Source organism: Glandiceps talaboti, chromosome 3, assembly GCF_964340395.1.
Source record: "Glandiceps talaboti chromosome 3, keGlaTala1.1, whole genome shotgun sequence".
In the NCBI taxonomy this organism is placed as follows: Eukaryota; Metazoa; Hemichordata; class Enteropneusta; family Spengelidae; genus Glandiceps; species Glandiceps talaboti.
Window position 1 is genome coordinate 27,319,425 of NC_135551.1, and position 12,454 is coordinate 27,331,878.

The 12,454-nt window shown below is 36.2% G+C and overlaps 1 protein-coding gene across 1 annotated transcript; it reads right to left on the reverse strand.

Moving 5' to 3' along the window:
* Positions 1 to 772: 772 nt before the first annotated feature.
* Positions 773 to 6,176, reverse strand: LOC144453891 (headcase protein homolog). Its single transcript, XM_078145239.1, has one exon. The coding sequence runs from the start codon at positions 6,084 to 6,086 to the stop codon at positions 4,563 to 4,565; it is 1,524 nt and encodes a 507-aa protein (XP_078001365.1). The 5' UTR covers positions 6,087 to 6,176; the 3' UTR covers positions 773 to 4,562.
* Positions 6,177 to 12,454: the final 6,278 nt, after the last annotated feature.

The window sequence follows — 12,454 nt, forward strand, 5'->3', positions numbered from 1 at the left end:
AACGTGACCTTGTAATCGAGGAATGTCTGTAAACACAGGTTCAGACGATAAAGAAAAGACAGCGAGATAGTGTGAGACCGATACAATTCTTTTGTTATGCAAATGATGTAAACATACTCCTTCAATCTCGTCTCTTTGAAAAGTCCCCTACATGATAATTAAAACCTCTTGGCAATGGTACAGAAAGTACGATAGTTAGTGATGTGCATATTGGCACTGTCATTTGGCTTTCTGTCGAATGAGTTCGATAATTAAATGCTTTTTTTTTTACATTTCAAAGTCCCCATAACGTGATGCTATTTGTAAGCCAAGCTTTCACACCACGGGTCACGCCACGTGGGGTATACTTCCAATATATGCACTAATTTCAATAATTGTATCACAATGAATAAAGACAATGGAGATAAAGCTGAAAACAACAGGTGTGTGGTATGCGGGACCATAGATGCTGGACGTACAATATATATTTGTGACTACTTTCCAGTCCATAGTTAGTTTTATTCTAACATAAAGGATGTAATACATCATTCTACTAAAAGCCCCTAGGGGTGCTTTTATGACGACTTTGCAATTCTCTTTTGAAATGCATTCTGCTTAGTTAAGTCAATTGTGATAAAACAAACAAACAAACAAACAAACAAACAAACAAACACAATCAAATTTACAACATAAAAGTATCACAAATAATGTCCTTGATTGTTGACAAACAACCACAAATACAAACAACCCAGATGTGCACCTTAAAAAAAACCCATCACAAACAAATTGTGTTCTTGAATTTTTTATTGAACTTGTGCAAAAATGATCACAGAATGAAACACCATGAAAATACATAAGTAAACAAGACTTGTAGTATAAATTATTTACAAGAGCCGTGTGTGAAAACTACATATACAAAACTATACTGTGCTGTTCAAGCTTACAAAGTTAAGGTGTATCATATGTGGCTTTTTTGTGTTTTTTTTCTTTTCTTTCTCATCAACAAAGAACCCATGGTAAATATTGAATTATTCATGTACTCTTTTCAAACCATTTCAAGCATCGACTTCAAATTAAACTTTGAAACTCTATATTTTCAAAAAACAATCCGTTATAGTGGTGACATAAAAGCAACCCCCCCCCACCTACCCCCATATCAGGTTAACTTGTTCTCATACTTGAATAAAAGTACAGATTTTGATTGTATGTTGATCTGAAACGTAACAATAGATTTTACCACATTCTTTGAGTGCTGGCTGATATCTATGGGTTTGTTTGGTTGTTGTTTCATTTCCTCAGATAAGCGGGTCCAGTTGTTGAGGTTAACTGTTTGAATAAACAGCTGTTAAAAGGCTTTATGGAAAATTCTGTTTCTAAATCAATAAAAATCTGGAGATCAATGGATCATTTAACCCCAATATATCTAATTCGAAAAAAACACTGTCGTAAAGTAAATAGCCATTCATGGTTTAGGAAACTACAAATTAGTGAAAATCCACTCAAAATGACAGGAATATTCAAAATTTGTGAAAAACTCTAAAACAAATGGAGAATTCACTGCTGTTTTTATTAAAACCTCACTAGATACTGTTACCAATGTGAACATTCACATTGCAGTTTAATTTGAATATTAAAAACCCTGAAATAAACTGTCATTGGCTATGTTGATCAGTATACACAGGTGTAAAGTTGCATCATACTTGTCTCTTTGTCAACCAATAAACTACTAATTGGGATTTTCATAATGATCCTATTACCCAAAGCAACATAATAGATGCATTTGCACATGAAGGGCAAACCAATGAAAAGTACTTTATGGTACAAAGCGATTGGTCACTTTTAATAACACACCTGTGAAATAGCCAATGACTGTCAAATCAGGATTTGACTGGCCAGTATGTTTTATTATTTACTCTGTACAATAGTGAAGACTACACATTCTGGGGTATAAAGTATTATTACATATGTACCAGAGATTACTTGCACAAGTGTGCATGCATACTAGTGGTATTATTACATATGTACCAGAGATTACTTGCACCAGTGTGCATGCATACTAGTGGTATTTGCACTGTAGTACAATACTGATAAGTTATCACATATGTGTATGCAAATGTATGCAAATGAGTACGCAATAATTCCTTGCACACAAATCACATTATTGCACAGTATGATTTCTACAAAAATTTTATGGTTTCTGATAAACTTATGTAATATAACAGAACCCTGTGATGCATGAATGCCAGTGTGAGTACTTTAGGGGTATTTGCATGTGTGCTTCCTATGTTTTCTACTGCACCTTCACTCACTAGCCTTCTGAAAGCATGACTGCAAAGAATACTGGAAATGCTCGTTCACATACCCCCAAGTATGCTACACTTACACATCATGGGGTTCTGCCATGTTATTTTCCCAGTCATCTTTCAAGTGATTCATCCACCAGTTTCATTTACATTCAAATTTTTTTAACAAGCCAGTCAGAAATAATCATTATATCGATAACAACACTCTGTTAAGGTTTCAATAAGATTGGAATCCCTTAAATACTATACTTCTTATTTTCCATGTTACTTCATGGATCTAACAGATATTTCTTAGTACTTCCCTGGTCTTCAAAACAATCCCATCTATAAAGTCACTATCATATCTTGCACTATAAAAAAGGTATATGCCTTGATAATTGAATCTTGACTCCTTAATAATGAATTTACAAACATTTTATCTAGTAAACAAAAACTAGAAAGAATGTGTCGCAAGTAAAATGTCAATAGCTTTATATAGATGCTGTGACTGCAATAAATCTTACATAAAACCACTGCTATAAATGGTTAACATGAATCATTTAGTTTTTATATACTTAAATGGTCAACCATGGTTGTAAAATGGCCATAAAATTTGTTATAATGACTGCAAGCCAAATTACAACACTCACATAGAAAATACAGGATATATTTTGTAGATACGTCAACAGTTCTGGAGTAACCTGTCTACATTGCGATCTGTGATTTAGTTTCACTTCTCACTAACTTGTGTACATTGCAATCTGTGGATTTTGCTTCTCAGCAGCTGCTCGTAATAATATCAGCGTGAAGCTGTTGTGATTTTAAAATATGCTTTCAAACTGATTGGTCACAATGCGGAGTGATAACACTGCATCAGACTATTTGATTATGAAATTAAGTCATTATGTAAATGAACACTCATTACTCAGATGAACATTAGAGTTAACATTTACATAATTTACATATAGGGTAATATTATAATTATGTAAATGTCTACAAATAGGCATGCTGATAACGTTCACTGGAGCATCGCTAAATTAACAGGTTGACGCTGACAGTATTATAAGCAGTTAGTGAGAAGCGAAAATCACATATCATGATGTAGACAAACTATAGACTAGCCTTGTAATTGTATGCCATCAAAATATGTGTGCCTGACATCATCAGTTTTTGATGCTTTATAATACATGTTTACATCATCAGTTCTAGTGTTCTACATCATCATACTGTGGCTACATCATCAGATCTAATGTTTTGTTACGACAATATGTCTACATCATCAGTTTTGATGTTTTATATCATGACAAAGTGTTTACATCATCAGTTCTAGTGTTCTTCATCATCACTGTGTCTACATCATAGGTTCTAATGTTTTGTTATGACAATATGTCTACATGTATCAGTTCTGATGATGTCATCACAATAAGTGTTACATCATCAGTTCTGGTGTTCTACATCATGGGAACATATCTCATTATGATCAATTCTGTAGAACCAAAACTGTATAATAAAACAAGTATGATTGACACCATGGCTAGCACTTGGTACATCTAATAATTAGAGTATGCATGTTGGTTTTACCATAGGCCCGACATCTTTTGTGTAATGTCTAAGATTTTACAATCAATCTCTGACCTATCCTGACAGTGGCACCTCTTTGTTGATTTTTCACCATTATCTATGGGTGTTTACCTAAAAGACATTCTACTGAAGGTATTTGAAATTCATCCTGTATAGCTACACCCAAGAAAAGCTTAGGTGTATTCACCATCATTTTGTGTTCCCTACATGTATTTCTATCACATACAAATATAGCTGAAATATGTGTAAATTCAACTTGTTTCAGATAGTTTATGTTTCATGACGTGAATACAAAATTAAATGGTGACTTGGCTAGTAGTAGTAAGTATGTTTTTGCAAGTAAAAAATTATGTCGTACCTCCTCTAAGGACAACTGCCCTGGGTTCCAAAAGTGGAATCTAGCCACAGGAAAATTATATCTTAACGAACTTACAATATGAATTACAATAGTCAACCAAAAATTATCAAAAGTATCACCAAAAAAAGAAAGAAATATCAAAGTAAAGTACACTTCTTTTAAATGTCTTGTATCAACTAGACAATTAGGAGTGGTACAATGGGAAACACATTTCTGTAACTTATTCAGGAACTCATGTTTACCCTTTGTCATAAAGGTTATTACTCTACTGTCACCTGTAGATGAACTATGGTCTACCACAAATCCATGTTTAGTAGTAGTTTGTGTACATCTGTACAGGAAATGTCGTGAAAAGACGTACCTCAATACTGTGGTATAAGTTCATAGCTACTCAGTGGTTTGACGAAATGGTAGTCTGCTACACCACAATGGGGACATTTAACATTCTGAGAATAGTCACTGAAGTAATTCATCCCATGACGTACATCAATGACTGGTTTATCACAGTGCTTGCAAGCTACGCGACTGGCACAACATGGCCGGGCTGCGAATATGTCATATTTGTACATGGTACCTAACTGATGATGGCTGCCGTCCCAACGCGACTTGCAACTCCTGCATATAATATGTGCACCCTCCAAGCAGTTGACACACACAGCGCTAAGATATACCGTTTTATCTTCCAGGTATACCCGCATACAATTTTCACTGTGGCGCTGTGGGGTGAGGAAAAATGTTCCATCAATCAAAGGATATTTATCAAAAACAAGTAAGTGTTGGCTGCAAAGTGTACATGTCATATAACTGGTCGTATAAGTACTTAGTGTAGCTAGAACGAACGCTCGTATATCATCGTTGTCGTCGTCCATTCGTATATGATAGGGGTTCAGTTTATGTTTTGGTAGAACGTTCTGGAAGGATGTGTAGTCGATGCGGCGTAGAAGTGTTATATTTGGCTTGCTGGCAAAATGCACGTTATTATTGTTGTTGTTCGGCTGCGTGAGTGCGTTCATGTTCACTTGGGAACAGGAAGTGTTGCTGTTGACGCCTTGATTGTTGTTGTTGTTGGTTGTTAGTGGACTCACTGTACGTCCTCCAGTGCCCATCACGTTGTTGAAGCCATGAAAGTTTCCAAATGTCCCGTCACTGTTTCCCTTCGTGCGGTTGAACAACTCGGTGTTAGCGCTGCCCTGATATCCATTACCATTTCCGTTATACGCGATGGGGAACTCGAACTTTGTTGACACCTTTCGATTTGCACTTCGAGGGGACAACGCGTAGTCAGCACTGCTTGGAGGGCTGTGGTTTTCAGTCGAGGACGTCGAACCCTGCCGTTGAAGTTGTTTGCCGTTGTTCGACACGCCAACATGGCCTGGTAGTGGTCTAGTATTTATGCTAGGTCGATCACCTGACTTCTTCTTTCGTCGGACTCTACGCAGAGCTTCGTCCGGATTTCGAGGTGGGATCCAGTCGAGGTCTTTCCGTAAATGGCCCTTCCCACATTGACAAGAACATGCTTTCCATGCCAGATCATACCCTTTCTTTGTCCATAAATTTTGTCTGCGTTGTTTTTCGGACCAACTTCTCGCCCGTCCAGACGACCGTAAAAATGTCAAAACATCGTCTTCCCAGATATTAAAGCATTCACGGTGCATATACTCACCGTTCGTGCACTCCGGGTTGTTACATACAACTTTAGCCACATCAAGAGGATCATGTATGTTAACAGGGTCGTTATTTAGCAGACATCCATTTGGAGCACTACATTTCACAGTCTCGTCACCATTTCTATCTTCGCCTTCGTCATTAGGGTCGTCAAGTTGTTGTTGCTGTTCACGAAACTGGCGATTTTTCTGCTTAGCACGTTCCTCTCTCGAGTACGGCATGATTTGGGTTGATTTGGAGTTTTTTTCTGCTCAGATTTTAGCTTATGGACGACGGGCTGAAAAGGTGTGTTGTTGTTGTCGAGATATGTTTTTCTGCTGAACGTGCAAAAGGGGCGTGACCGGTCCCTGGAAATGTTGTCATTTTCATTCTACGATGAAGTCATCGAATTTGATTGGCTCGTCTCCATATAAATAGACTGTCTAACTCGATGTAAAATGTTTGTTTAGCTGACATAGAGTCGGTGATTGGTTGAAATCAATTATACGTCTCCCCTAGGTTTTGAATGATTTTTTGACAGATTACGAGGATAGATGGTATGCATACTAGCATAGTGAACTAAACATTTTATATTGTGACCTAAATACTTGCTAATAGTTGCACAAGGTTTGTTGTAAAGTGCAGCCTCAGGAAACAAAAAGTTGTCAGAAATAATACCCATCTGCTTCGAACGAGCGTTATAGAAATATTGCTATGCAAATAAAAGCATTAATTGATGAGAAAAACAAAACTTGTCATTGCGTACACCACAATGCCCTCCCATAACCCCTGTCTCTATCCCCGACTTGTATAATTATGTGTGTGTTTACTGCGCGTAGGTGGAGGCAGAATTATTCGGATACCAGCTATTTTAAACATTTTTTTTGTAAAAACTTCAGAACGGCTCGCAACATAATACTACATATCGGAAAGGAACTATCTGAAATTAACAATAAATGAATATTTAAACGTTTGTAACGGCTGTTCACGATCAGAGTTGTTTACACGCAACGCTACGAGCAAGGGAACATGTATCATATTTTGTTTTGGCACGTTGCCAAACTTTCCGTAGTCGAGTCGAGCTCATGTGGTCTGTTGCTAACAGCACATACATACGTAGTGTTCTGCAATGAAATCCTCCATTCTTATGCAAAATTAGATCATTTTGTCTGTGACACATTATTTCCGTATATTTGGATAATCTCGAGAGCATGCTGTGTTGATTTTCTTCGAGGTGACAGTTACATAACTATGTTGTCGTTTGAGGTTTCCGAGTCGACTATCCAATTAACTATTGCCAGAGTGAAAGAGGCCTCAACAGCCGTGCTCAATAGTTTCGGCACAAATAGAATATCTCATCAAATCAAGCTTCTAGTATTTTTTAAAAATCTACTTGAAGTTGAAGCTACACTCGTTATTTTCCAATCTTCAAATCTTCCAATGTATTATTTAATATATACCCGGTAATGATAAAAGCAAAGGCGTTCAAGAAAAATCTTACAAAGTCCTCCTAGACCGAGGCAAGCTATCATCACCAACACGAGAGGACCGCGCTGTGTTACTACATATACATGTATAATACTTAACTTTAGTAAATTTGGTTGCTACTAGTCTAGCAACAGGTGTTGTCAAATTTATTTTGATAGAACTTATACCCTTTCAATATCAAGTTTCATATTCTTGCCTGCATTTATGTATCATGGCATATCTTCATGCCACTTTCTTTCAAATCAGGTACATGATGAAGTACATAACTTCATAAGCAACTGCCCTACCAATTGCAATTCTTAAAACATGATAAGTGTCATCATCAACATCAATGCATGAGAAAATGCATATATTAAAGCTCAGGTATATAGCTGAATAAACATTAAGGAAAGCAATCAGAACATAAATTATAATTTCACTATCCGAGGCCTTATACAATTTACCAATTTGATTGATTGATTGATTGATTGATTGATTGATTGATTGATTGATTGATTGATTGATTTCGTGATGGATACATTTGTTGGTCGTCAGACTGGACTTCAGAGAGAACCGGTTGACTTCAGTCACAATTGTTTCGTTGTCTGATTTGTGACCTCCGACCTCGGGATAAATGGATGACTTTGATTACTGGTTCAATGATTGATTGACTTATCGATCGATCAATTGATTGGTGACTCGATTTACGGAGAAGACCGGGGATAAAACCTCTGCAAAATGATCATAATAATAATAAATTAATAATAACTAATTGATTGATTGATTGATTAATCAATTAATTAATTAATCAATTACTTAATTTTAATTACTTAATTATTGACAATCAATTAATTAACCAATCTTTGCTTCCATTGACTTTTTGACGTCTATTTATCAGATAAACGTTCAGTCCTGAATTGTCGAGAGTGAAATACCAACAGTGATGATGTAATAATCAACTGCATATCACGAGATATATGAAGGGAAAGTTGGCTATCCGATCAATACGGGTATTTACAGTACATAGTTTCGTCATTTTCATTCTGACGTATCACTATCGGTAGTAGTGCTAAATCTAATTACAGCCATTGTATTATTTATACGTGACACAAATCCATCAGCTGTGTTGATTTCTGATCAACAAATTTGATAAAGCTTAAATTGTAAGAATCTGGTTGTGAACTACAACTAGTTCAAGTATTCTAGATAGACTGAATATCGATTTCCTCATATTTCATGTCAGTGTGAAGTTTGAATGATTTAATATTATCACTTCGTTGGTACAGAAAACGTTCCATTCGTTCGTTCGTTCTTTAGATATAGAAATAGGTTGAATTAATGGCGACACATCGGACGTGCTATAGGACACCCTGTTGCTGTTTATAACTGAACTCACGGTGACCCGACCTAGATCTGGAGTTGATCCCGACAAGTTGATCACGTGATAAGGCTTACAGCGCTCAGGAAGTGTCAGTGGTCATGTGATATAAAGAGACGTCATGTCTATGCAAACACGTGTCATTTTCTTGGATATATGTCACAGTTTGTGTCGTTTACTTGGAACGACAGTTAAGAATGACCGACGATTTTACTTTGCGTACGCATAAGTTCACCATGCGTGCCGCTTGCAGTATGGAATCATTCGATTTTTAATTGACTTTTATTTTAAGTGTGTGTGTGTGTGTGTGGGGGGGGGGGCTCTACTGTTTCAAACAGTTTCATTTTTTAAGTATAATTCACACATTTCACATCTATTAAGACTTCGTCGTAAACCACAGCCGCTTTTACTGGTACCGTCCAAGAAGTTTTGTATGTCGCGGAACAGAGTCGCGGAAGAAATAGCAGCTCTGGTTTGCGAGAATGGCATTAGAATGACAAGTTGCACTCAACTCTGGACTTAAAATCTAATTTACGTTTCTATTTTAACTGTAACAATTCAAATTAATCTTAAATACATTTTTGCTGACACTTCAGCGTTTGATGTCAAAGTGCAAAATTGGATTTGATTTGGGAGAGGGAAATTACTTGTCAGGCAAATAGCCTGATAGAGCGGAATGGGAATACCATCCAGCATGTTTTGGCTCACACATAAGAAGCTTAGTACGTACTTTAACTGCATCACAGGATACAACTACTTGCCTACCCATTCTCGCAAGATAGAGTACATCATATTACTGCTGAAGTGCGTCTTGGACAGTGCCGTAAAAGAGGCTAGCTGTGATTTACGACGATGGCCTGTACCACGATGACCTGTACGATAATACACATACATGACGTATGTTCATACAATATATTACTTGACTGGGAATAAAATATTTAAAAAATGCAATTAGTAACATTTCCTAAAATATGACACGCATGTAACTTTAATTTAAAATATATTCAATGTGAAAACCCTGTAAATATCAAAGTACATATTCACAATCACATACTACTTCGCGACGTCGAGTCACTCCTACGTACGAAACGCAACTCCGCATTTCCTGTCACTTCAAATAAGATGTCATGTCATAAATTTGGTACTTAATTGTACAAATGAAACAGAAAATATGGATATTTGCAGTTAGCTAATCGCGATTCATGTCTGCAGGACGAATAATTATGGTACACTGACTGTTGTTGGCATTTGACGGGAAAACAGCTGGAAAAGGGTAATTTCTTGACCCTCGAGATTTAATATCATCAACACCAATTATCAGACTAGATGCATCTAATATTTCATCCCAGTCAACTGAGTTATGTTCCGTTTTGCACCATAGGATAGGACCAGTCAAGGCCTTGCAATTGTCTCAACTCCAGGAATAAAAAGAATTTTTTCTTTGAGCACAGGAGGGCGCTGTTTGGTATTCGCAATGTCACAAACCACAAATACTGTTCATTTAACCATGTCAATGTTTATTTTCCCAAAACGGATATTAATACTTCGCATCACCGACAAATACACATCAACCATATATTAAAACCTAATATATTAATATGCAACATTTTTTGTCAAAAATGACCAGCAAATCCCCAGCTATCTCCAAGAATTAAGCCATTCTTGTGGCCATATGGATGAGGATTTGGGCATTTATTTTTTAATTTTTAATCTATAAAACAATTTTATCATGAATTCCTATATAAAAAATCAATGAGAAACAACAAATGCCAAGTCCTTCTTTGTAACTCAATAAATGTGTAATATCTCTGTTAATATATGTACAATAAACTTTTTATACATTGTTTACCTTTTTGCAATGAGTTGCAAACACAGACTTTGTCAATGTTTTCATTTTGATTTTTCAAGTAGGAAGCCATGATAAAATTGTTTTATAAATTAAAAATCCAAAATAAATACCAATCACTCATACACATGGCCACTGTAAACTTTACCCTCCTCATAGGCATATATAGTGAATTAGACATGGTATACAGTGAGTTAAGACATTTACTAGTACCATGTAAAGCTGATATTGTACAGATAATGATGACATGCATCATTTGGCTTCCACTAGTTATCAAGTTAACATAACCAAAATTAATACATATTTAGGCAAGTTTCTGAACCCAGGCCATTTATTCCTTTGTAGACATTAATAACCAATATTCCATACTGCTATTGATTTTAAGCCATCCAAATGAAAATTAGAAATGTATATTGAGTCCTGTAACATAAATTTAAGTGTTGTTGTATTTGTGTTAAGTCTTTGAAAGATAACATAAGATAAACCAAAACATTAAAAATACCAAAAAAAGAAAATACTTTGAAAATGGTGATCACTATAAATATGATGATGATAAATACTACATAAATTTTGATTTAATATCACACTCTTTATTCCTTTCATTTTTTATCACTAGTGTATTGTTTTGTTGCAACCACTAAAATACACTGAAAGAGTCGTTTTTTACACTCCACATTCAGTATTAAAGTGACAGCAACATGGAACACAAACAACAAATCTTTCATTCAAATCCAGTCTGATGGTGCCCCCCCCCCCCTTTCCCTTAGATTTTGATCACTTTGTGTTTTCAACAGAGTAAGATAAACGGTGTTATTAAGCCCTAAACCAATCTTCTCTTGTTGCAATGTGTTAGCAATTGCTACATTCTGTATTGACATTAGAGCTGGCTCATATGGCGGTGCAACACATCTTAGCTTACACACTAGGTTTCAAGAACAATGGCAATAACTTAATTGGCGACATATTTGTCTTCAAGTGTGGATAGATGAAATTGACATGTCAGTCACTTCTCTTTACTTCAACAATGCATGCATCAAGCCACCAGCATCCTGATAATGTACATAGAGAACCCTGGTTAAAAACATAGAACACCCCACTGTGTCCTTAGTCTACACATCCTTGGCTACACTATATGTGGCTCCTTTCCCAGGCGAGGCAAATTAGGGAATTAATACCGGGTTGCCCCTAACAACCTTGGGGATGCAGTTGCATAAGGAATACCATCAAGTTATCACCACAAAAGGAGCTGTGGTATTAGTAGGATGTACAACTCAGTGTTCACACACTTTGTTCTATATCCTTTCAAAATACTAAGTCTGTGTCCTCATCTCTCTTTAATGCATTTCATTACAGTATATAAACATATTTGACAACTGACATGTATAAATCCAATAGAGGTGTGTAGACACATCTCTACATCTCTGTAGTCACATCTGTACACCAAAGACAGCAACACTTATGAACACTGTGCCCTATGTCACTATGACCACTACATCAAGACTTACAAAGACTTTGCCTTATGTGTTGTTTACCATTGCTATTGTGTGTTATGAATGTCAAGCAAGCTGAACAAAATGAACAATGACATTAGGATTGGATGGCATTTGATGAAATGGTTATACAGTTCTCATCAAATGTAACTGTTATCCTCTGATGTCTCTGCACTGTTCTTTTGATGCAACTTTTTCCCAGCATGGAAATTTAAAGCAGTCTCAGGTTGAGATGGATGAGCTGTCTATTGCCTGTCTACTTTGGTGAGCTTGAGTCAGCATGTTTTCTTTGATCTGGGCTGTGGGTAATAATATTCCCTGAGGAACTTGTGATAAAAATACTCGGTGTAGTATAATAGTTTTATCATTGTATCCCTTATAATAATACAATAAAGCAAACAATTGAATGAATGACTACAACAATTCTGT

Bases quoted from the DNA above. Each gene is read 5' to 3' on its own strand.
- LOC144453891 (XM_078145239.1), bottom strand. From the start codon at position 6,086: ATGCCGTACTCGAGAGAGGAACGTGCTAAGCAGAAAAATCGCCAGTTT.